At 30.5% G+C, this 25,829-nt stretch overlaps 1 protein-coding gene and 2 pseudogenes across 1 annotated transcript; 1 reads left to right on the top strand and 2 right to left on the bottom strand.

The window, feature by feature from the left end:
- Positions 1-20,545, bottom strand: part of LOC131174714 (uncharacterized) — an 83,270-nt pseudogene extending 62,725 nt beyond the window's left edge.
- Positions 196-2,796, bottom strand: LOC110664124 (reticulon-like protein B1). The gene is made up of 5 exons (XM_021823682.2): positions 2,168-2,796; positions 1,435-1,615; positions 1,207-1,348; positions 718-787; positions 196-601 (listed from the first exon to the last, which is right to left on the bottom strand). Exons 1-5 carry the CDS (start codon positions 2,370-2,372, stop codon positions 432-434), a joined length of 768 nt encoding a protein of 255 aa, XP_021679374.1. The 5' UTR covers positions 2,373-2,796; the 3' UTR covers positions 196-431.
- On the top strand, positions 7,077-8,415 carry LOC110664126 (uncharacterized; annotated as a pseudogene).
- Positions 20,546-25,829: the final 5,284 nt, after the last annotated feature.

Here is a 25,829-nt window from a genome sequence, read left to right as displayed (position 1 = left end):
TCTCCAGAGGACTTTGCCAATCTCTAACAAAGATAACCATTTCCCCGTCTCCTAGGATAATAAATTTTGTCGGTCATCTACAACTGAAACGAATGAAAAGCAGCTTCCATCCATGTATTAAATGATGGCTCCATCACCAGCAACCCCACAAGAGTAACAATGATGCAACATTCATAGTTCATACACCATAAGAAATTCAAAACCAATTTACAAGTGCTACTTAGTATGTAATAAATGTCACAATGATTCACAAAAGACAGTATAAAAATTCCACATTAATCCACATTGTGAACCCAACAAACTAGAACCAAAAGGAAGAACAGGGTTCTACAATATACTGGACAGAGTTTCACAACTTCACCCAAAAAAAAAAAAAAAAAAACAAGCGCTACCAATTGTGTGCAAACACAGTGACAGGCATATAAATTCCTCTAAACCTTCTTCTTATCCTTCAATGGCCCCCTGGGAATCTTACTTAAAACCTTGGAATCTAGTACAGCATACTGCTTCTTGATTTCGATCATTGCCTTCTCAGCAAATGCATCTATCTTATCATCATACTTCTCATAGAAAACAGGAACTGTGTGCAACAGTACAAAAACTGCTTGCAAAACCAAAAAAATTTAATATTAGAACACAACAACATCCATATTTAAAAGAAAATAACATAAATGAAATTTAACAGAAACATTCAGAAAAAATTGTAAGCCTTCGTACCGATATAGAACAAGGTTAGGAAATTGCACCACCTCCCCACGATAGACAAGATCCACAAGCCAGCTATAACCTGATCAAACACATTACCATTGACATTCATTTGTTAACACAATTTACATTTCAAAGCAACTGTGATTATAAAAGATGAAACTCAAGTAATGCAACGCTAATTTCATAAAAAATAGTCACAACAAACAAGGCTTGCATACTCTCAATGCCACAGTTGAATACACATTAGCATGCAGGGTTCATCATACCCATAGGATCACTAAGACTGTTCTGAGAATTGTTACTAACATTCAACTCAACTACAAAATGCCTTTATTCAAATGAAAAAAAAAATAGTCTGTTAATGATCAAAATATGCCACCAACAAGTCTTCTACAGAATTGCCAACTAGATTCCAAATTAAATTAATTATGCAACAGCGTCAACTTAAATAACAATTGCAGGCAAGTTATGAACATAAAATCATATAGGGAAACTTACAGAGAGGAACTTCTTCAGATCCCTTCCCGATGCAATATCCCGAAGGACAGAAAAAGCCCGATTGATCTCAATCCTAAGTGCAGCAGCTACCTGAAGAACAGGCTCCTCAGGGATATGAATTTCTGGAATCCGTGGTGGGCTCCTTATAAAAAATAAAAAATAAAAAAAAATGAGCTAAATTGAGCATCAAACTAAGACTCCAAGACTCTTAGCAGTACCAACACTTACTTGTTGATGAAGGTGGAGGCATTCGACCACAAGAACAGTATTGCAAGAGCAAGTATCAAGCCATGGCAAACCAAAGTGAGAAGATGATATTCGATCAATTCAAACAAGACCCAAACAGCAGTTGCACCACCAAGAATTCCTCCTGAAATCTTCTTATTCCTCCAGAGGAAAATGTCAGCAGCTATGTCATACATACAAATTTATACAAATTAGAAATAAGTAGATAGTCAGAAAAAATACATAAGAATTATCAACAATTTATATGCAGTACGGTAACAGGACATTTGATGGGGGAGTCGCAATATCCAATGAACTATTTCTAAAAAATAGCAAACCTCAAATTATTAGCATCAATCGTGCAGGTAAACTTTTTGGCAAATGAAAAACTAAAATACTCAATAAGCTTCCCATATAATTATTTAGCTTAATTCTGCTTAAAAAGGAAGAAGAATACTGGTGAGATTACAAGAAGTAAAATTCCTGTCTTTTAGGCCCATATACGCATCGATTGATCAAAATGACAGAACCAGATCTACTAAAAGGCAGAGCCAGATCTAGATCTTCAATAACCACAAGAATATTCACGAAAAAAAAAAACTACAAAGAGAGAGAGATGAGGATCAATTTCAACTACCCTTATTGACACATTTCTGAGGAACCAAGCACAAGGAAACAATGCTAAATAGGAAAAACAATATGCAGACAATTCACAAGGTTGAGGAATGAAACATACGTTTGCCGCCACCAAGGACCTTGTGGACGGGCTTTTCACGGCCAAAGATGCGATGAATCTTCGATTTGATGGATGATGGAGGCGACTTTGATTTCTCGTCGTTATCGGAATCAGATGACGACGACGAATCGTGACTGTGAATTTTCTCCGATATCTTATCCATCAACGACTCCCCCACCGATTCCTCCTTCTGATGGTCCGCCATCTCCTCAGAGCACAAAAGCCAAACCCTAAAAACCCTAACACAGTGTTCGAAGCGGAAAATGAGCTAAACTTCTAGCGAATCTCCTTTCTTTCTTTGGCTATGACACACTCTTCTTTCCGTACATCCCTGGCCCAAGCAAATTAAGGGGCGGTTTCGTAGCAGAGTGAATCGTGACCGTTGAGATCACAAAATCGATCTTGGACGTTGATAGGTTCGGTAGTCGAAGCTATAGGCTTGGATCCGTAATTGTCCAGGTGGAAAGAGGCAAACGAATGAGGAAAGAGGCAGACGAATGAGTACATATATTTATAGGGTCGCGGCTTAACGCCGGTTAAACTTGACGGCTCCTTCGATTTGGGTTTGATTTCATCAATCCACTGGGGTAGTCGGGGACTCCGTTACATTGCGGCGTTTAGTTGTGTACACGTTTCCAGAAGCGGGTGGTTAACGTTTTGAATCGAGATTCCGGCAAGGAAATTCACCTGTCGCTAGATTGTACCAAATGACATAGTTGGGCATGCAGATTATTGACACGTGGGATAACAAGGACCTTTCGATTATAGTAGTTTACTGGTACAGGTATTAGTTTATAGTTAAGGCATTATAGCGAGTAGATAGGTCATACTTATTGAAAACCTTTGCTGTTAAGGAAAAGAACATAAACGATTTAAAGAAGACTAATGGAAGAGAGAATTCAATTCTAAAATAAATTTCAAAAATTATCAATTCAATGTTATAAAATATAACTTACATTTTTATTAATTTCATCATAGATTCAATGATCCTTTAAAAATAAACTGTTCATTGCTAAGCTTTTGATATAATGAAGCAATCGCATCACCTTTTTTAAATTTATGGTGAATGAAAAGTTATTAGTAAATAATTTTAATATATATAATTAAGTTTAGTTTTTTTTAAAATAATAATTTATATATAAAAAAAATATTATTTAAGAAAGTGAAAATATTTTATGTTAATCTCATAAGTATAAAATTCATGTTAAATAATAATTTTTAAAGAATTATTCAATATTTTGATGTGAGTTAAAAATATTATAACATTATTTTTATATTTAATAGCTAATTTAACAGTTGCATTTACTCAAATATTTTTATTTTAAATTATTATATAAATAATTAATTAGTAATAATTATTATCTAAGAGCTAATAATATTACAATAAATATAGACTTTAATAATATATTTTTTATGTTATTGAAAATTTAAAATATGTCGTTAATAAGAATTATCAATAAGAATATAGGAATGTGCATAAACCCTATAACTTAAAGTTTTAACATCACTTTCACACTAATTTGTAATACTATTATGCATAATATTATTTATTACCTAATATTATGTACAAAATAATGTTAAAAAAATGTTGTTAAAATTTAAATTTGTTACGGTGGAATCTATTAGAATAGTTAATATTATTAATAAATCATAAGTGTTATCACATAAATGCTAAAAAATAATATATATATTCATAAAACAAAGGGGGCCTTAAGCATTGTTTTAAATTGTGATTGAAATGCAAAAATATTTTTTGGAAAAAAAATTAAATATTATTAAAAAATAATTTGAAAACAGATGTTTAATCATTTTAATTTTTTTATGATTAAAATATATTAAATTTAATTTTAAATTAATTTATAGACAATAACAAACAGACTCTTGGTATAATTTTGAAAATTATTTATAAATAGGATATAAGCAATAATAGGATGAGCTTGACTAATATAGATTTCTTAGTAGATAAGTAACCAAATGGTAACATCTATTTTCTTAGCCCAAGTAATAAGTTTGAATCTTGATTTAAATGAATTCAATTATTAGTTGCAATTGGAAGATATACACTCAAGCTATATTCTATTAATTAAAGTAGGCATAGCATTGGAGGCTCAGCCACCTATATACTTAATGGTTAGGAATTCTAAAGCTGAACAGTGAACAAAATATCATCATCCCATGTGGTCTTGCATAATCAATGAATTCCACATGACTAATATGAAAAATTAATTTTCAACCATCAACAAGCTTATAGAAAAAAACAAGCTTATAGAAAAAGGGAGCAGTCATTTAGTTCTAGAATTTGGGTATTGGAGGAAAAAAAATTTCCTGACCTTCCAATAAGGGCATGGGCCTCCAACCTAAAATCAACCCTGAAGAACATGTACAGATAAAAGATTGCAGATTCTTCATCAACTAAAGGCAGAGGGAGAGGATACCATACCTTAATATTTTCATTTTGTGCCCATTTCTCTCTCTGTGAAAACAGGCTGAATGTAAACATCAAGCCCATCACTTCACATAACTAGGCACATGCAAGTCACCATATCTGTGAACCCCACAGTTACTGTTCCAATGCCATCCAAACAATGCAAACAAGAGGATGTTTTCTTTCATGGGTCCGGCTTAGTGCATAAATTCATCTGCTATGATTTTCTTGACCCTACATTCATTTTTTTTGCAACACAAGCACTCATCAAAAAGTACACACATGAATGAGTAATATATAACAAATCCACAATGCAGATGAAGCATTGTAGATCCAAAGCAAGGTAAAGAGGGCCAACAAAAGCTCAAATAAAACTATTTCATGCCCTAGGATCCAGGAGCATGGCAATTTTTTCTAATGACAAATGCAACAGCAAAAGTGTCTGAGTTTTAGAGTATTAGTTCTTTAATGCACTGCCAGCTATCGAAAAGATGCAACTTTGAGCCACTCAGGAAATGAAAATAGAAAGATGTATACCAAGCTATACAACACCAAATGAACTACATGTTCCTGCAAGCTTGCTACCAACATTTCACTGCAGAATCCACCCCAACAGAGAAAGACTGGAAGTAAGAAAAAAAAGGGACGTTAAGGGAAGTCGAGAGAAGAAGAGGAATTGTGTGACGGGTTAGCTTGGATGGACATAAATCAGGTTATATTATAAAGTGAAAATGGCAATCTACAGAGTCTAATTTCATTTGAGTTGGGCAGTCAGTTGTTAGATTTCACCAACCAAACCACCACTACAGTGCCAATATGAAAAAAAAAAGGTCTAGTTGATGGGACTGGCTACTGTCTCCTTAGAAGTCAAGTAGAAGGAACATCAACTTTAAGTATTTAGTGCTTTTGCAATCACCTAGAAACTGAACAACAGGAAATGCCACTTCTTGTTAATCAATAATTAAGTTAAAAAGACAAATGTACAATGACAGATATCAATAATTAAGTTAAAAAGACAAATGTACAATGACAGATTTGAGTAGACTTAGTGATCTATTAGCATATGCAAAAACCTTGAATTACACACTTGTCATTTTCAATTGTTGTAAGGATCCAACTCTAAAATTCTAAAACCCATTGAATCTATATATGGAAAGATCAAACCAATGATAAAAATTCACAGGAGGCCATATATTCAAGCAATTTGATACTTCCAGAAAACCATCTTGATTAAAATGGCAAATATACAAGAAACATGAATTGCATTGACACCATAAATAAACAACACAATATACAACCATGGAAAAGGGATCATCTCAATAATATTTTCATGATGTTGCAGCTTTACTATTTGGCCTAATGTCCAATCTTCTAATTCCTCCATGACTTTTACCTTAATAGTATTATTTGTCCAGAAAGATAAATACCCGTTAACCAAGAAGCAAGATTATCTCTTAAACCACATAAACAAGGGAAAAAGTAAAGCAAATGGGAATAAGGAACATTACCTTATTTTTCCAAGAAACAGCACCAACCAAGAACAGAGAAATCCTTTTTGAGCCAGAGGATTGAGGCCTTAGTTGACCGATATACCAGTTTCCTGGGCATTCAATTCATATCCCAGTTTCACAGTTTTAACCATGTTTAATCATCATAATTTCATGCCCTAAACCCTTTGTCTACGTTGTTGATGAGGGTATTTTTGATATTTAACCAATGGCGTCGGTTTGTCAGTTGCCTCTGCAACTACAACTGGCTCAAGGTGGACTGGAAAACAGAACATTTGAAACGAATATGCGTTGGGTGCCATTAGATATACATACGTCAGCTTTTCAATATATATATATATATATATATATATATATATATATATAAGTGAGGCTTAAAAAAAAAACTTTATAAGAATGTGTCACATGATTTAAAAGTGTTTAAAAAAATAACATGGGTATAACCTCTCTTTTCTTTATTTTTATATTTTTTATATAACAAAATCTTTATCATTTTAAATATCAATTTTTTTAATTTCACATAAAAAATAATAATTATTTAAAATTTCTCCTCTGCATCTTTTAAGAATTTTAAAATTATTAAATTTATAATTTTAAACATTATAAAACTCTCATTCACTATATGATATATCTCTAAAATAATTATTTTTTAATTAAATTTTCAATCATATTAAAAAATAATAAATTATTTTTAAAAATTATTCAATAAAAAAATTATTTGTAAAATTTAAAAATTTATTTTTAAAAATATTTTCATATTTAAAATATAAAAATTTAAAAATGACATTTCAAAAACTGTCAGTAGTATCAGTGTGTATTTTTTTATTTTATTTATCATTTCATATATATATATATATATTTAAATAATAATAATAAATAATTTATTAATCAACTTTTTTTTTTTTACACAGTCAATTGACTTATCATTACTCTTTAGTACTCTAAAGTCGAAACAAATCTCGTTGGCCACAGACGCGGCAGCGTTTCTTTATAAGTATGAAACGGTGACGTTATTCCTTGTATTCGAAACCCGTTGCAAATATCGACTATCTTCGACCCATCCAACAGCAATCGGATCATCCACATTTCAAACCTCTCTCTTCTCCTCGAAGAGCCTCCCAAAATGGCAAAATCAAATCTCCCTTGAACCCTTCACTTCATCTCTCTCTCTCTCTTCCTCTCACATTCACTATGTTTAGAATCCACCGCTTCGCACTAACCAAACCCAACAGCTACGCTTCTTCTCTTAGTCCGCCGCCGTTGCTTCCATCGAAGAACCAGCAATCGAGGCCGCCCCACTGACCTACCTCGAAGGACTCCTCAAGCCAGGTTCGGCAGAGACGATCCTCGCGATCCCTCGCTCCACCTCCGGCAAGAGCATAGCCACGAAAGCGAAAAGCGAGGCGAGTCCCGAGCATCGTGTTCGAGCAGGAAGATGGGCAGCATGGCGGTAATAAAAGGCTGGTTTCGGTGCAGTCAAATCACGTTAGGAACCTGGTTGATAAGCTTGGATCATTCTCCTTGTCCAGGCTTTTTAATCTTGAGGTCAGACCGGAGTTTGGGTCGGACGAGATCATCGAGAAAGTTCGGGTTTTGCGGAGATTGGTAATTTCTTCTTTCCTATTCAGTGTCGATACTTTTTAGGGATTTTGTTATGTTAATGTGGATTTCTAAATAAATTGTGGGGATTGTGTTTGGTTGCTGAGAAACTTGATGGATATTTTACCCAACTGAGATGGTGACCCATCAGAAAATGTCAGAATCAAGTTTCTAAAAGTTGGAAGTTGCTAAATTAGCTCTTTCGTTGAGATTTCTCTCGTTGAATTGTGTCAGATTCATTTGCATTCGATATCTGATACGCCTATTAATATCACCTTCATAAGGGCACCTTCCACTGCGTTGTTGAAGGTTGATGTTCCTCTTGTCTTCAGAGGAGAAGACGTGTCTCCCGGACTCGAGAAAGGTTAGTCTTTTCTTCTTTTCGCCATACAACACTCTACTTTGTAGTTTGGCTCCCTAACTCTCTGGATAATTATTATTTGCCAACTTGTATACAATTTATTGTAGCTGTCTCCAAGGATTAGATTGCATGGCTACAGGCAATATATCAGCGTGGTAATGAAACTATAGGAGTGGATATAATATTAAAGTAATAAACTTAGTATATGCTAGGCAAGTACATCAATGACATGGATTGTGGTGTTTCACGCGAGTAAAAAGCAAGAGCTCCGCTGTCAAATCTCCGATTTATGTTAATGTTAAAATTCGGTTCAGTTTTATTTTACTGAATTAATTAAATAAAATTGAAAAATTAATTTTCTTAAAATATGTTAATCAAAATTGAATTAACTAATTAAAAAAATTAAATTGAATTGATTCAAATCGATTCTTCAATTAAAACCATTCAATGCTCCCTCTAATTATTGAACCCCATTCATTGGAGCATTTACGCACAAAAGACTTGACCAATTATCACAACATCCAGCCTAAGTCTAAGAGCATTATGTGACTGTGAAGTAGAGGGCAGGTCAGTCCAGTCAAAGAGTGGCGTTTTGATACTTCATTTTTCTTTGGATTCCTTTTTCATTTTTGCGTGGGAGAGACTAAGGGTTTTGGGAGGAGGTCTCTGGGCCTGCCATTTTAATAAAAGGCTAAAATAAAGCATGGTTGGGTTTGGGACTGTCTAATATGAAATTAGAATGGGATTGAAATTTGATCAAAATTGATTCAGTTTGGCTTAATTTTTTTAAAAAGAAAAAATTTGAAATTTTAATTATTAAATTTAATTAAAATTAAAATTGAATAGAAATTTATAATTTTATTTTTATTTTTTCTAAACCTTGAATCGGGTTTGGATTTAGATTTCTTGCACCTCTATTTGAAATCTATAATTTTATAAGAATTTAATTTAATTAATATATTATTTATCAATTTTTATATTTAAAATAAAAATTTCAATTTTTTAATTAAAAAATCATTTTTAAATAAATAAAAATAAATATAATTATGTGCAATTTAATTAAATATTTATTTTATAAATAATTTATTCCACACGAAACTTTTATGTACAATAGAATAGAGTAGTACTAGTAGCGGTTGACCTCATAATAAAAGCAACATCCTTTCCATAAAAAAAAATATAAATATAAATATAAATAATAAATAATTGAATTGAATTAATTAATTTACTATCAATAGTTAAATTAAAGATATAAATATATATTAAAAGCTATAATTTTAAAAGAAGTTTCATGATTTATATAATTATATTAATTTTCAAATGCATTTTTCCCTTTAACAAGTTTTCAAATAAATTATTTTTTTTTCTCCGAATTTGAACCAATGTAGATTCATTACTTAAAAAATTGAGTACAAACTGAGATGATTTTTCAAGTAATTTTGTGGTTTTATCAAAATTTATGTGTTTTTCCCTTTAATAAAATTTTAAATTAGGTATATATATTAATTGACTTACGTCTATTTCCAAACGTGTCTTTTACTTTTAACAAGTATCTAAATTAGGTATATTTTTTTCTTCCTTTTAAAATGGACTAATTGTTATTCTAAAAAAATTTAATTGTAAAATCTGATAAGAAGTTGCAGTAATTTCCCAATTTAGTTTCGAGTAGAAAATGCTTGTTTAAGAAATGAAAATCGTTTTTCTTTTCCTTTTTGAATTTGCAATGATTTTGCTTTTTAATCATATGCCAAATGCACATTACCTAATGATTTAATGATTTAGGGATTTGGCATTTAGATTATTCACTGTGGTTAGATATCCTTGTACGTTTTAATAATAAAATATAATCAAACAAGGAGGAAAAAGGAAATGTTTTATGTGATTGAAAATGATTGACTTTCATATTCTATTAATCAATGAACCATATGAAATCTACTTAAAATAAATATTATGTTTGTTTCAAAGGATGAAACACTAAGAAGTTAATGCATTGTTCTCTCGGATGCTGCTTCATGCATGGCTTAGCTACTCTTCTTTCTTTTTTTTTTTTTTTTTTGTGAGATTCAACTACATTTGTTTAATTGAGCTGAATCCAACATGTTTAATTATTATAAGAAGAAAGAAAATAAAAATAAGAATGGATATTCTTTCTGAGTTCAAATTTAATATGCAGATAAGATATAAAAAATATTACCATAAATTATACAAGATAAATTGGTAAGGTAGGACTTTCTTACCAAATTCCAAATTTCTATGAAATATATTAATTTGAATGAGTCAAGATGTGAAACTAATTGCTATTTATATGGTTGGTTAATATCTTATGAATATTTGAATTTTTTTTTAAGGGAGAAAAAGAATTCATTGATATAAAAAGAAACAGATAAAGCAAAAGAAGAAAGAGAAGATATACTCCATCCAAATACAATCTAAATCACTAACTGCTATTTATATGGTTAGTTAATATTTTATAAATATTTAATTCTTAATATTAAGAAATTTGGTTAATTATGGAATTGTAATTCAATTTTTTGTGAAATCGATTGTTCACATATCGCGGATAAAAAGATTATTAGATGAATAAAATAAAGTAATTTCATTACATCTTAAAGTTTTTTTAATTTGCTCCCATTTTATTGGTGTTTTCTAATTATAACAATTATTTTTAAACTCGATTTATTTTGTCTAGCATTTGATTTTTTTTTTTTTTTGTTTAAATTTTGATGTTGTGCGGGGCTAGGATGAGAGAAGGCCAAATCTCTGTAACTTATCCTGATAATAATATATTGTTATTTTTGCTATAAAATAATTAATTTCTATGTATTCATGTGTTTAAAACTTGCATTTTTAACTTATAATTTATGTTTTTAATAAATAAATTTTATTATATAATAATAAATTAAAGTGAAAGAAATAGAAAAGAAAATTTTCTGTAGAAAAATTCACTTTGCCCCTTTTCAATAGGAAAATTCTCGACCCCAACCTCCTATAGTGGAATGGGAAATGATTCACGCCCCTAATCCGTCCGTTTCTATTCCTAGTTATTTTTGTACAAAGTGTGACATCATAGTGTTATATAATACTAAGTGATAACTAGAAGTTTAATTCTAAACCCAATTGTCAAAAGAATCAGCAGGCCACTATCCCCCTGAAATTTTAGTTTTTAATTTGGAGGAATTTAAATATAGACACATATTGAATAGACTCTCTTATTTAACTTTTAAAAAATTTTAATAAATTTTGAAAAGTTGAAATTTTTTATCAATCCAATTAAAAAAAAAATAATGAGCTCATATTCTCATAAAAGATTATTTTTTATTGGCTCAATTAAATTAAAAAATTAGGTGCCTTTATTATTATAATTTCCTAAGTAATAAAAAAGAATTTAAAAAAATATTTAAATTATGAGTAAAATGCATAAGACACCTAAATTTAAATGTCCGTCTAATACAAAATTTAGAGGCTGAAAAGGATCATAGCTTCCCCTTAATTTTAATTTTTTAATTTAGAATAGTTTAAATATGAATATGTCTTTAATAGACTTTCACATTTTAACTTTTAATATATAATAAAATTTTAGTTTTAAATTTGATGGAATTAAATATAGACATATATTGAATAGACTCTTATTTAACTTTTAAAAGTTTTTAATAAATTTTGAAAGGTTGAAATTTTTTATCAATCCAATTAAAAAAAAATAATGAGTTCATGTTCTCATAAAAAATTATTTTTTATTGGCCCAATTAAATTAAAAAATTAAGTACCTTTATTATTATAATTTTCTAAGTAATAAAAAAGATTTAAAAAAATATTTAAATTATGAGTAAAATACACAAGACACCAATGTTTAAATGTCCGTCCAATACGAAATTCAGAGGCTGAAAGGGGTCATGGCTTTCCCTTAATTTTAATTTTTAATTTAGAATAGTTTAAATATGGATATGTCTTTGATAAATTTTCACATTTAGTTCTAAAAGTTTATAATAAAATTTTAAATAGGTTATTTTGTTTTGTTGGCCTAATTAAAAAAAAACTAATGAGCTTATATTCTAATAATTTAAAATTTTTTTATTATTGAATTACTGATAATTCAATAAAGAATTACTTGAACTGCTCAATAAAGAAATTAGAATTATTTTGGCTTGTGAATTTCACATAAACAATTATAATACATGAGCAGAAAGTAGGAAATATGAGGTGGACAATCAAAGCTTTTATCAAATGATGAACTTAGAAAGAAGCACATATGCTTATTCGTTGGATTGGCTCTTGGAAATGCTTAGAAAAAGAGAAGATCAATTGACAACTTTATATAAATTAAATTTTAGATATCCTTAAAAAGAATCAACATTTGAAACTATGGATACTAGACCTTTAGTTTGCATTCGGTCTAACCAGTGTAGGGTGGAGAAAAAGTGACAATAATTCCAACACAATTGAGTATTCAAATCATATTTTCACAAACTAGTCTAATAAATTATGTAGTGCTTCTTTTCAGTGATGTTACAAGCTTTTAATTTCTAAGTGAAAGAAACGCGAGCTCTCAAATATTGTAAATTCTTTGTAACTTTGACTCTTTGTTTTAGTATTCCTATCAATATTCCAGCTATAATAACAAAACAAGAGAACTTGATAATATAAAGAAAGGTATTAGAGGCCCTTAAAATATGAAAAAACTAAATTGTGGTTTCTTGAGTCATGAATCACACCAACTTAAAGATCATAATGTTTTTTTTCAAAAAAGCAGAGTTTCCTCTTGTACTTCAGCAAGCCATAACAGATAAAATCTTGCAAGTAAGGGCGACGAAATTTGTAGAAAACGCTTGGAAAATGCATTTAATATAGAATGGGATTCAGATTCAGACAATTAAAAATCTAGAGCATTTGCTTTTCATAAAGTTAGCTCATAATTTTTTTTTTCAATAACTAATGCCACGTTTTGATTAGAAGACAGTTTAACTCATTGTTGTTACGTAATGTACATAATTTTAAAATATATTATGAGCTGGTAGAATGATAGTGATGCAGCTAACTTATCAAGTGTTACGTATTCTGTTAATAATAAATTTGACAACTAATATCATATATATAATTTATATTTATTTATTTATATAAATATAATAAATCTAGTCTCAAAATGAATTTCACCAAAACATGAAAAGTGGAATTTTGTTAGATTTTTTTTGCTATTTTTCTATTTTACCTCTATTCCTCTAACAATTTACAGTATCAATAGATGACTTGTAAACCCTATAAGGCATTTAATAAAAAAAAATGACAATATTTATAATTTAATTAATACTAAGAAAACTAAGAATTATAAATTATAAAAATAAAAGTAACCTTTTTATTTTTCATGATATAAATATAATAAAGTTGTTTCAAAATGAACTTCACCAAAATATGACAAGTGGCACTCTATTAGATTTTTTTTATTTGTCCATTTTACCCCTATTCCCCTAACAATTTTACAATATCATTTAATGACATGTAGTGACATATAAATCCTGTAAGACATTTAATAAAAAATATTATGATAATAATTACAATCTAATTAATACCAGAAAAACTAAGGATCATAGTTAATCAAAGCAATCTTTTTATTTTTCACTGTAATTATAAAGTCATGCACTTAACTCTTCATAATAAATAAAATTATAACATCGGTTACAATTTATGTAAGGCATTTAATAAAAGAAAAATATAACAATAATTACAATTTAATTAATACTAGGAAACCTAATGATAGTTATTAATTATATAAACCAAAGCAACTTTTTTATTTTCCACTATAATTATAAAATCATGTACTTAATTATTTAAATTAAAAAATTTATGACATTAGTTACAATTTATATAAGGCATTTAATAAAAAAAATTATGACAATAGTTACAATTTAATTAATACTAGGAAAACTAAAGATCATAATTATAAATTATACAAACTAAAACAATCTTTTTATTTTCCACTACAACTATAAAACCATGTACGTAATTCTTTTTAATAAAAAAATTTATGACATCAGTTACAATTTACTTAATACTAGAGAAACTAAAAGTCATAATCATAAATTATATAAACCAATATCATACATCAAAATCAAATTAGTCGCCTCTTAATGCAAATAGAAGATATAATATCCATTCAAGATTTTCTCTCAAATTTATCAAATGATATTTTAATAACTAAGGCATTAGAAGAAGATAATGAATAATTTGTACAAATATCACTAAAGCAATCTCTATCCTGTAAGATTTTATTTATATATATATATATATTTTTTTTTTTTTTTTTTGAAAAAAAATTTATATATATTTTGTTAGTATTTTATTATTTATATTTATTTTCAATTTATAATTATTTTTTGTATTTTTTATATTTTCACAATTTTTTACAACCTATTCTTAACATTTTAAATAAATTATATAAATATGTAGGAAAGGCTATATAATCATATTTTTATTTAATTAAATAAAATTTTAATAATAATTATACCTGCACAATGCGCGAGCAAAAGTATGGTTATAGAATAATAAACAATACAATTCCATATTTATGGTTGATTTTAGATGAAAAATAATGATATTTGGTGTGATTATTATTTCAAACAAGAATGATAATGTATTGAAAAAAAAAATTATAATATTAATTAACAAAAAAAGTTATGAAAGATGCTTATATCTAAATGTTACGTTTTTTGTTGGCCCTCCATATCGAAATGTTATATCTATTATTGATTGATTTTTTTTATTTCCCAAGATATTTCTTTTGATAATTATCAAGTTACATTATTGTTGTCCTTTATAGTAATATAACAGGGGAGAATTGGGTTCTAATTAAAAATCTGAATGTAAAAAAAGATTAAACAAATTAAGGTTCAACGAAGGGAGAAGGAATAAAAGATAAAAATAAGAAATTTATAAAGGTTCAATTATCTTAGGTCTACATCCTTTCTCTTCAAGTCCCTCCTTGAGAATTTCACTCCAGTACTAAAACAATCTTTTTAGGTGAAAATCAAACTCCTTACAATATTGAGTGCAAACTCTTACAATCTTAGTGCAAACCTAAGTACTCTTATAAAACATTTTTACTCAAAAGCATTTTAATACTCTACGACCATTCTAATGAAGAGAAATAATAAATTTACTCAACAAACTCACTTTTTATCTTAGAAAAATAAAGAAATTATAACTCAAAAAAAATCCCAATTGATTAAATATTCTGGCTTAAATTCTAGAGAGAAAGTGTAAAAGAATGTTTTAATACAATAAATTCATAAATAAATAGTTGTCGTAACATTTTCAGATAAAAAACACTTTATATTTATAATTTTAACATAAATATAACCATTGAGATGTATTGAATGCAAAAATAGCCATTCAACCACTTAAAAATGCATTCTAATGGCTTTTAGAAACTCAAGTTTGGTTGGCGAAATCTCTTACTTCGACTGTCAAAGTTCATTCTCCCAAAAAATCATTTTTGAAAAATAAATTTTAGCTGCCTAAGTCCTCTATTTTGCTACCAAAATCAATTCTGTCCAGGTTTTTCGAAAAATTGAAAAATGCATAACTTTTGACTCAAAAATTAGATTTTCAATCCGTTTGAAGTGTTAGAAAGCTAATTCAATGTATTTTTCAACTAAAACATTTTTCAAAATTAATTTTATATTTTTGAAAAAATATAAAATTCATTTAAATCCCCCTTGTCAATAATTAGTTAAAAACTAAGTTAAACAATATTTTCTTAATAACACCTAAATTTGAGCCAACACAATTAATTAAATGGGATTTACAATGCATAAAAATAAATAAAAATTACATTGTAGGATTCCACGAAAGTTTACTTTCTCATCTTACTCTATTTTGACCACGATTTAAAGCAATTTAACAATTTTAAATTTAAGGCTTATAAACACTTCTAACATAATTAATAGTACACTAATTATTTATTACCATTAAAATATGAATTAAAACACATGGGTCCAATAATTATTGTGCAGAACACAATCCTTTTATAGAGTCCTAAAAATTGAAAATATATAATTTTTGTTCACAAATGCAATGTTTTTTCCTTATGTTCTTAGGGTTCAAGCACAGTACAGTTCAACTACACCTTTTTTTATTGATTAGTTTAATTCTCTATATCCAAATAAATAAGATTATATATATATATATATATATATATATATATATATATATATATATATATATATATATATATATATATAACAACTGAAAATACTAGAGATAAACACAATCCTTTTATAGGGTCCTAAAAATTGAAAATATATAATTTTTGTTCACAAATGTAATGTTTTTTCATTTGTAAACTCAGCCAATGTTCTTAGGGTTCAAACACAGTAGCGTACAACTACACTTTTTTTTTTTATTGATCAGTTTAATTCTCTATATCCAGATAATAAGATTATATATATATATATATATATATATATATATATATATATATATATATATATATATATATATGGTGATTTTTAAATTATTGTTATTTAAATTATTTAATTTTAAATATAAAAAATTAAAAATAAATATTTAAATATCATAAATAATTTTCTAGTGAATAACTTATTTAAATATATATCTTAACATAATTTTTAAAAAAATAACTCAAATTTTTTAACTTAACTGAAAATTTAATTTCAATTTTTTTTTTAGTGTTAAGATAAGATTTTAACGATTAAAATTCAACAATATTAAAATAAAAAATTAATTTTATTTCAAGTGTTAATATATAATTTTTTCAATAGTAATCTATTGAATTTTATACTTGATAATATATGGTTTAATTTTAATTAATAGGTTATTTTCTATTAATTTTTATATTAGTTGATTTTATTTTATATACCAATAAAAAAATGAATAAAATAAAAAAAGTGATTTTTAAATTATTATTATTAAAATTCTTAAAGTTTAAATATACTAATTTTTCCTAATCTAACTAAAAATTTAGTTAAAAAAATATTATTTTCATGATAATTTTTTTAAGATAAGATTTTATTTAGTTGAAATTTAAAAATATTTAAATAAAAATTTTATTTTATTTCAATTGTTAGCATATAAATTTTTTAATAGTAATCTGTATAGATTTGAATTTAATAATATATATATATATGGAAAGATTTTTTTTTTTTTTCAATTGATCAGTCAAGATTCCTATATCCAGATAAATAAGATTATGGATGGATTCGAAAAATCATACCAATTACGTATAGATACACAAAATATATTAACTGAAAAATAGTAGAGATAAAAGATGTTTAAGATATCGTAGGATACCTCTCCTATATAAAAGATGTTTAACATTTTACAACATCATTTAATGACATGTAGTGACATATAAATCCTATAAGGCATTTAATAAAAAATATTATGATAATAATTACAATCTAATTAATACCAAAAAAACTAAGGATCATAGTTAATCAAAGCAATTTTTTTATTTTTCACTGTAATTATAAAGTCATGCACTTAACTCTTCATAATAAATAAAATTATGACATCGGTTACAATTTATGTAAGGCATTTAATAAAAGAAAAATATAACAATAGTTACAATTTAATTAATACTAGGAAACCTAATGATAGTTATTAATTATATAAACCAAAGCAACTTTTTAATTTTTCACTATAATTATAAAATCATGTACTTAATTATTTAAATTAAAAAATTTATGACATTAGTTACAATTTATATAAGGCATTTAATAAAAAATATTATGACAATAGTTATAATTTAATTAATACTAGGAAAACTAAATATCATAATTATAAATTATATAAACTAAAACAATCTTTTTATTTTCCACTACAACTATAAAACCATGTACGTAATTCTTTATAATAAAAAAATTTATGACATCTGTTACAATTTACTTAATACTAGAGAAACTAAAAGTCATAATCATAAATTATATAAACCAATATCATACATCAAAATAAAATTATTCGCCTCTTAATGCAAATAGAATATATAATGTCTAATCAAGATTTTCCCTCAAATTTATCAAATGATATTTTAATAACTAAGGCATTAGAAGAAGATAATGAATAATTTGTCAAATATCACTAAAGTAATCTTTATCCTGTAAGAATTTATATATATATATATATATATATATATATATATATATATATATATATATATATATTTTTTTTTTTTTTTGAAAAAATTTTTATATATATTTTGTTGGTATTTTATTATTTATTATTTATATTTATTTTCAATTTATAATTATTTTTTGTATTTTTTATATTTTCACAATTTTTTACAACCTATTCTTAACATTTTAAATAAATTATATAAATATGTAGGAAAGGCTATATGATCATATTTTTATTTAATTAAATAAAAATTTAATAATAATTATACATGCACAATGCAAAGGCAAAAGTATGGTTATAGAATAATAAACAATACAATTCCATATTTATGGTTGATTTTAGATGAAAAATAACGATATTTGGTGTGATTATTATTTCAAACGACAATGATAATGTATTGAAATAAAGAAAAAATTTATGATATTAATAAACAAAAAAAGTTACGAAAGATGCTTAGATTTAAATGTTACATTTTTTATTGGCCCTCCATATCGAAAGGTTACATCTCTCATTGATTGATATTTTTATTGGCCCAAGATATTTCTTTTGATAATTATAAAGTTACATTATTGTTGTCCCTTATAATAATACAACAGAGGTGAATTGGGTTCCAATTAAAAATCTGAATCTAGAAAAGGATTAAACAAATTAAGGTTAAAAGAAGGGAGAAGGAATAAAAGATAAAAATAAGAAATTTATAAAGGTTCTATTATCTCATGTCTATATTTTTTCTCCTCAAGTCTCTCCTTGAGAATTTCACTCCACTACTACAGTAATCTTCTTTAAGTGAATATCAAACTCCTTACAATATTGAGTGCAAACTCTCACAACCTTAATGCAAACCTAAGTACTCTTACAAAACATTTTTACTCAAAAGCATTTCAATGCTCTACGGCCATTCTAATGAAGAGAAATAATAAATTAACTCAACAAACTCACTTTTTATCTTAGAAAAATAAAGAAATTATAACTCAAAAGAAATCTCAAATGATTAAATATTTTGATTTAAATTATAGAGAGAAAGTGTAAAATAATGTTTTAATACAATAAATTCATAAATAAATAGTTGTCGTAACTTTTTCAAATCAAAAACACTTTATATTTATAATTTTGACATAAATATATGTCACGACCCAACCTATGGGCCGGACCGGCACTAGGACCTGGGCCAGCCTAAAGCCCCCGAGGCCCGTAGTAAGCCTAACTGTTCATTAACCCAACTCTAAGGCCCATTTGGGCCTAATTTCAAGAAAACAAACGGACAGAGTCCGGCCATAAAAATGGACTTTCCAACGGGGAGTTTTTGACTCACCCGACCTGTAAACACAATATATAGTCATTTGGGGAGCTCAGCTCACCCTCCACATACTCATCAACATAAAAATAAATGGGAGCTCAGCTCCCTCATCCAATCCATCAAACATGCATAGCATATTAAGTTTACAGGTCCCAAAATAATAATTTAGTTTACAGACCCAAATCAAATAAACATTTCTAACACATGCGGAAATTCTAAGATTTAACAAGTTTATACAAACAGTAATAATTGACTTGCGAGGGAGAAAGCAGGTTAACCTCAAAAAATATCCTCCTGTGGCCTGTAAAAATTTTTGAACAGGAATGAGCGTTCGACTCAGAGAGTAAAATATCAATTTTAACCATAATCTCTATAACTATCTATAACTAATGCACCCTGTAGAGTGAAATGCAACATCAACATCATATTCACATCATAGCATCAAAAAGGTAATTTGGAGCACTCACGCACCCTGTAACATCATTCATAATATATGGAGCCGATCCCTATACACTTCTCTTAATTCCAACCTGTGCCAAGAACTCACTTCGGACTTCCACTTAAATACCAAATCGGGTCCCAAATGAAGAACTCAAGCCGTGTCTACCCCGGGACCGGTCCCAAGAACTCAAGCCGTGTCTACCCGTCCTATCCATAGTCCACACCACATCACACGCACGCCAACGCACGCACACTGCTCCAAATTACCACAACAACATACATGGCACTTTAACATTTATCAATGCATCATAAATCGTGCCTAGAGTTTAACTACATAAATATATGCATATAAGTGATGCATGGGCATGCTGAACATATAATAATATCGAAATTACAATTAAAATTAATATTTTACTCACAGACTTGACGGCAATCACTGTGGCGGCTGGGCGGAGGAAGAAGGCTGTCCCGGCTCACCTGACAATTATATTACAATTATTTAATACAAATGACTCAATACAAATCAAGAAAAGACCCAATATGTCCTAAGTCGTGCCGAAAATCCGGCAGAGTCTCCCCTATACCTAGGACCTACCCAACCTGCAAAAGGGCTCAAAACACACTTCTATACTTACAATCCATATATCCACAACTCAATCATATCACACAGCCCTCCCGCCCATCAAATCAATCATCCATCACAATATGTAAAATTTCAATTTAGTCCTTATAATTGATCATTTTTGCAAAAACTGCTCAAATAAGCTCTAAAAATTATAAAACTCTGCCCCGCGGTCCTTAGAAATATTACTAAGCTATTGCAAAAAGAATCATAATTTTCTAAGTTACCACGAATATTTTATGAATTTTTAATCCTATTTAAGCACTAGAAAATTACGAAAAAGCAAGGTTCGGGTTTACCTTTGCCGATTCCGACTTCAGGAACGCGCTCGGGATGCCTGACAATGGTGGGGTAGCCAAAACCTCGATCCACCCGAGACTTTTCTCGTAGCCGGTCTGTTCGCCGGAAATTCACGATCCCACAACCGCCGAATTTCCGCGAATTGAGGATACCTACACGCCCCATAATAATATATAAAAATCGGGGTGTTACATTCTTCCTCTTACGTAAAAATTCGTCCCTCGAATTTTACACAAGGCGTAATAAAGTACATGATTACACATTGAACAAATAGGGTACTTGCTACGCATGTCCCGCTCGACTCCTGTGCACTCTTCCACCGATGGCTCCTCCACAAAACCTTAACCATAGGGATCTGTTTTGATCTTAGCTGTCTCACTTGGTAGTCCACTATGGCTACAGGTTGCTCCTCAAATGTCAAGTTCTCCTTTAGTTCTATTACATCCGGCTGCAGTACATGAGAAGGATCGGGAATGTATTTCCTGAGCATGGAGATGTGAAACACGGGATGAACGTGAGAGAGGTTGGGTGGTAGCTCCAACCGTAGGCAATCGCTCCAACTCTATCAAGAACCTCAAAAGGTCCAATATACCGAGGTGCCAACTTGCCCTTCTTTCCAAATCTCATGACTCCTTCATTGGAGAAACCTTCAGAATACATAGTCGCCCATGCAAACTCCACATCCCTCCGTCTGTGCATAACTTTTACGCCATCGAAAATTTGATCGTTCCCTGATTAAAGGAACTATCTCTGAAGTGTACTGCACTAAGTTTACATCATGCACCTTCGCTTCCCCCATTTCTGTCCAACACAGAGGAGACCTACACTTTCTTCCATATAGTGCCTCATAGGGCGCCATTCCTATGCTGGAGTGATAACTGTTGTTGTAGGCAAACTCCACCAAAGCTAGCTGCTCATCCCATTGACCTCCAAAATCCAAAACACTCATGCGAAGCATGTCTTCCAGTGTTTGGATTGTCCTTTCGGACTGTCCGTCTGTCTGAGGGTGGAAAGCCGTACTGAAGTTCAACTGTGTGCCAAGTGCCTCCTGCAACTTTCTCCAAAACCGAGAAGTGAACTGGGGCCCTCTGTCAGATATTATGGAAGCCGGAACTCCATGCAATCTGACTATTTCTCGAATGTAGAGCCGGGCGTACTGTGCCACAGAATATATAGTCTTCACAAGCAAGAAGTGAGCTGATTTGGTCAGACGGTCTACAATTACCCATATCGAGTCATATCCTCGCGTGGTACGAGGCAACCCAGTCACAAAATCCATAGTGATCATTTCCCACTTCCATTCTGGGATAGGGAGCTCTTGCAGCTTCCCTGACGGTCTCTGGTGTTCAAACTTCACCTTCTGACAAGTCAAGCACTTGGACACAAAGTCTGCTATGTCTCTCTTCATGCCATTCCACCAATAGCTATCTTTCACATCATGGTACATCTTGGTGGAACCTGGGTGGACATTGTACAGTGTATAGTGTGCCTCTCGCATGATTTCATCTCTGAGATTGTCCACATCGGGCACACATATCCTAGAACCTTGCACTAGGGCACCATCATTGGCAAATCCAAACTCACCACCTTCACCTTGCTGTACTCTTTCTATGATCTTCATTAATTGTTGGTCTCTGTGTTGGGAAACTCTAACTCTATCTCGCAAGTCTGGCCTCACTGAATAATGAGCCAACAAGACCCCCTCATCTGAAAGATCTAGGATTAAACCTTGATCCATCAACTCATATACTTCCTGAATCAACGGTCTCTTCTCTGCTGAAATGTGCCAAACCGCGGAAGATTTTCTCGCTTAAAGCATCTGCTACTACATTGGCCTTCCTGGTGGTACTGGATGGTGCAATCATAGTCTTCCAGAAGCTCCATCCATCTCCTCTATCTCAAGTTTAAATCCCTCTGTTGGAAGATGTACTTCAAACTCTTATGGTCGGTGTATATCTCGCACACTTCACCATACAGGTAGTGTCTCCAGATTTTTAGTGCAAAGACTACAGCCGCCATTTCCAAATCATGAGTGGGATAGTTCTGCTCATGCCTCTTCAGCTGCCTTGAAGCATAAGCCACTACTTTTCAATTTCGCATCAAAACACACCCTAGGCCAACTCAAGGCGTCACAAAGACACGGTGTATCCTTCACCGCTCATAGGTAGTGTTAACACGAGCGATGGTTAGACACTCCTTATCCTCATCATTATAACCGACTCTATCGAGCTCTCTTCCCGTCCTTTGCATCTTATCCACTTCCCTTTTCCTATTTTTCGTATTGTTGGTATCTTTTCAACTCTTTGTACTTATTCCCTAATTTTAATCATATCTCATCCTTACACATTTTCCTTCAAAGATGTCTATCCCATCATCAACTTTAACTTTCTTTTTATTTCTTAGTCTTATCTTGATTACTAGTTTCATTACTTCAAGAATTCTAACCCTATGATTTACTCCTACCAAGACATTCTTCACCTTATGTAACACTTATAATTACCCATAGAAAATTTTTTTTTCTTGTATCCCCTTTTTCCAACTTAACTATCGAACATTATCATTCCCTATCACCTTAGTAGGAAATTGCTTATCTGGATGAATATGAGCCCCATAAACTATAAGTTCCATCCGAACTAACACTATTGTAGGAAATATGTGTCATGCCTTAATTCCAAACAAGATACTTCACGTGTTCATTCTCCTTAATATAATCATATATACTGCCCATAGCTTTCTAAACTTCAACCTCAAATTACCCATCAGCAACAATTTCATCTATTGAAACTCATCCATAAATAGTACTTCATCTAGCTCATAGTTTAAAAACATGCAAGCCTTAGTAGCTAACTCAATTTAACTCCTGTCATTACTCGATCGTCCTTTCATACTTAACACTAGGTATGCACTTACTGTCATTCTCATATCGAAATTGTATATGAATTGGTGCCTATCAAAATCTCAAATAACTAGGTCTCCTTGCCTCGTCTCTGCTCCTTATATAACGCTCTGGAATCAAAACACGAGCTAAACTTGAAAAGAAAGAAAAATATCCTCTATATTCAACTACGCGATTGTCCATATAATAACGTTTAACCTATGTTTCTTAGTCTTTCTCTTCAAATTTCATCATCTCCTAGCACAATTGTGCTCTACCTATAAGGTATCATCTACATGAACCCTTTCTTTGTACCATCGTCCTTCGACATAATATTTTATAATTTATTAACTTTACTTATACTCGACCTATGATTCATATCCATCATCGTTTATATTGTGCCCTTAACCCTTGTTGAATCCTGAAAGATTTCTCTCGCTAATAGATTCTTTCAACACTAATTCCACCCTTATCTATGGTCATTAATTTGATCCTTAAACTTTCTAGTGATTTATAACCACCGGACTTGTCACTTTTCGTTCTACCCCTACTATTATCCTGTCGTTATTGCTTCACTACAAAGTGATTCTGTTGATCACACTAACAATGTTTGCCTGAGATTCATAACGAACCTCTAACTACCTTATCACTATCTCAAAAGTCTAAACTAAGCATATGTATCATTATCTATCATTCTTTTCCTATCATCATACCTATTTGATCCCTTAGATTGACCTTTATTCAACTTACTGCTTACTAACTTCTCTTTCTCTACCTATTTAGGTAGTCCACAATACCATCGCACACCTTCTAACATTTACTCATTATTATTGTATTCCATACCTCCATCACTTTTCTCATTAATGTGGTCCCATTTTGGGTTTTCCATCCTTGTCATTCTGCAAAAACCATCCAAAATTCCATACCGAAGACTAGATGGTCTCACTCTATAGGTGTCACCTTTACTTTGCAACTAGTCCGAAACCTTTGGTCTGATAGCAACTCTTACTGTAACTCTAGCTCATGCTAGGGTAACTGAGTCACTGACTCTAGTTACCACCCAATTGTGACCTTTCGATATTCTAGCTCTAGGCTCTTAACCAGGAGTTCCCAACTCCTCTGCAGATATAAAACTCTGTTCTGGTATTACTGTACCAAAACAGAGACTGCCTGCAACATCCTCATCATAAGCACTACAGGGAAGTACGCAGCTCTACACAATAATCTCATGTCTGCATCATGTCTGCAGCTTACAGAGCAGACATCGAGAACATTGTATAGTTACTACGATACGTCCTGGAAGACTAGGTCTCTTAATCTCTTATCTCTCTTGAATCTTCTATTATCATAAACTTATTCTGACGGGGTCATCCACTGATGACTGCCTGCAGTGGTATCCTCATCCTTATCTAGGGCAACTGTACTTTCAAGACTCACGTTTATGTACTCGTGCCTTGCACGAAATGGGCACACCATTTAAACCCATACAGACAGAAACATAGCATTTCTTGGAGTACGTATCCTCATGATGGACCTCACATGTCTACTAACTCTATTTCACATTTCTGTGTACTCCACGAAAATCAAGACACTAACTGAGGTAATCTTATATTTCCCGAGGTATAACGTAGAATCTAGAAACAAAGAATTACAGGAAAAGACGAAACAGAATCCTATACTCCGCATGTGACTCCTAGTAGACTCTTCCCAACACTTAGATAATTTTTCCCTATGAATCTGGAGCCTAAGCTCTGATACCACATTTGTCACGACCCAACCTATGGGCCGGACCGGCACTAGGACCTGGGCCAGCCTAAAGCCCCCGAGGCCCGTAGTAAGCCTAACTGTTCATTAACCCAACTCTAAGGCCCATTTGGGCCTAATTTCAAGAAAACAAACGGACAGAGTCCGGCCATAAAAATGGACTTTCCAACGGGGAGTTTTTGACTCACCCGACCTGTAAACACAATATATAGTCATTTGGGGAGCTCAGCTCACCCTCCACATACTCATCAACATAAAAATAAATGGGAGCTCAGCTCCCTCATCCAATCCATCAAACATGCATAGCATATTAAGTTTACAGGTCCCAAAATAATAATTTAGTTT

The sequence above is a fragment of the Hevea brasiliensis genome, chromosome 16 (genome assembly GCF_030052815.1).
Source record: "Hevea brasiliensis isolate MT/VB/25A 57/8 chromosome 16, ASM3005281v1, whole genome shotgun sequence".
NCBI lineage: Eukaryota > Viridiplantae > Streptophyta > Magnoliopsida > Malpighiales > Euphorbiaceae > Hevea > Hevea brasiliensis.
The sequence above is the reverse complement of the archived record's forward strand: the minus strand, read 5'-3'. Positions and strand labels throughout refer to the sequence as shown.

Bases quoted from the DNA above. Each gene is read 5' to 3' on its own strand.
- LOC110664124 (XM_021823682.2), bottom strand. From the start codon at position 2,372: ATGGCGGACCATCAGAAGGAGGAATCGGTGGGGGAGTCGTTGATGGAT. The intron at 1,616-2,167 runs GTATGTTTCATT...TGTATGACATAG, and splicing joins GGTCCTTGGTGGCGGCAAAC to CTGCTGACATTTTCCTCTGG. The intron at 788-1,206 runs GTAAGTTTCCCT...GTGTTTGATCAG, and splicing joins ATCTGAAGAAGTTCCTCTCT to GTTATAGCTGGCTTGTGGAT.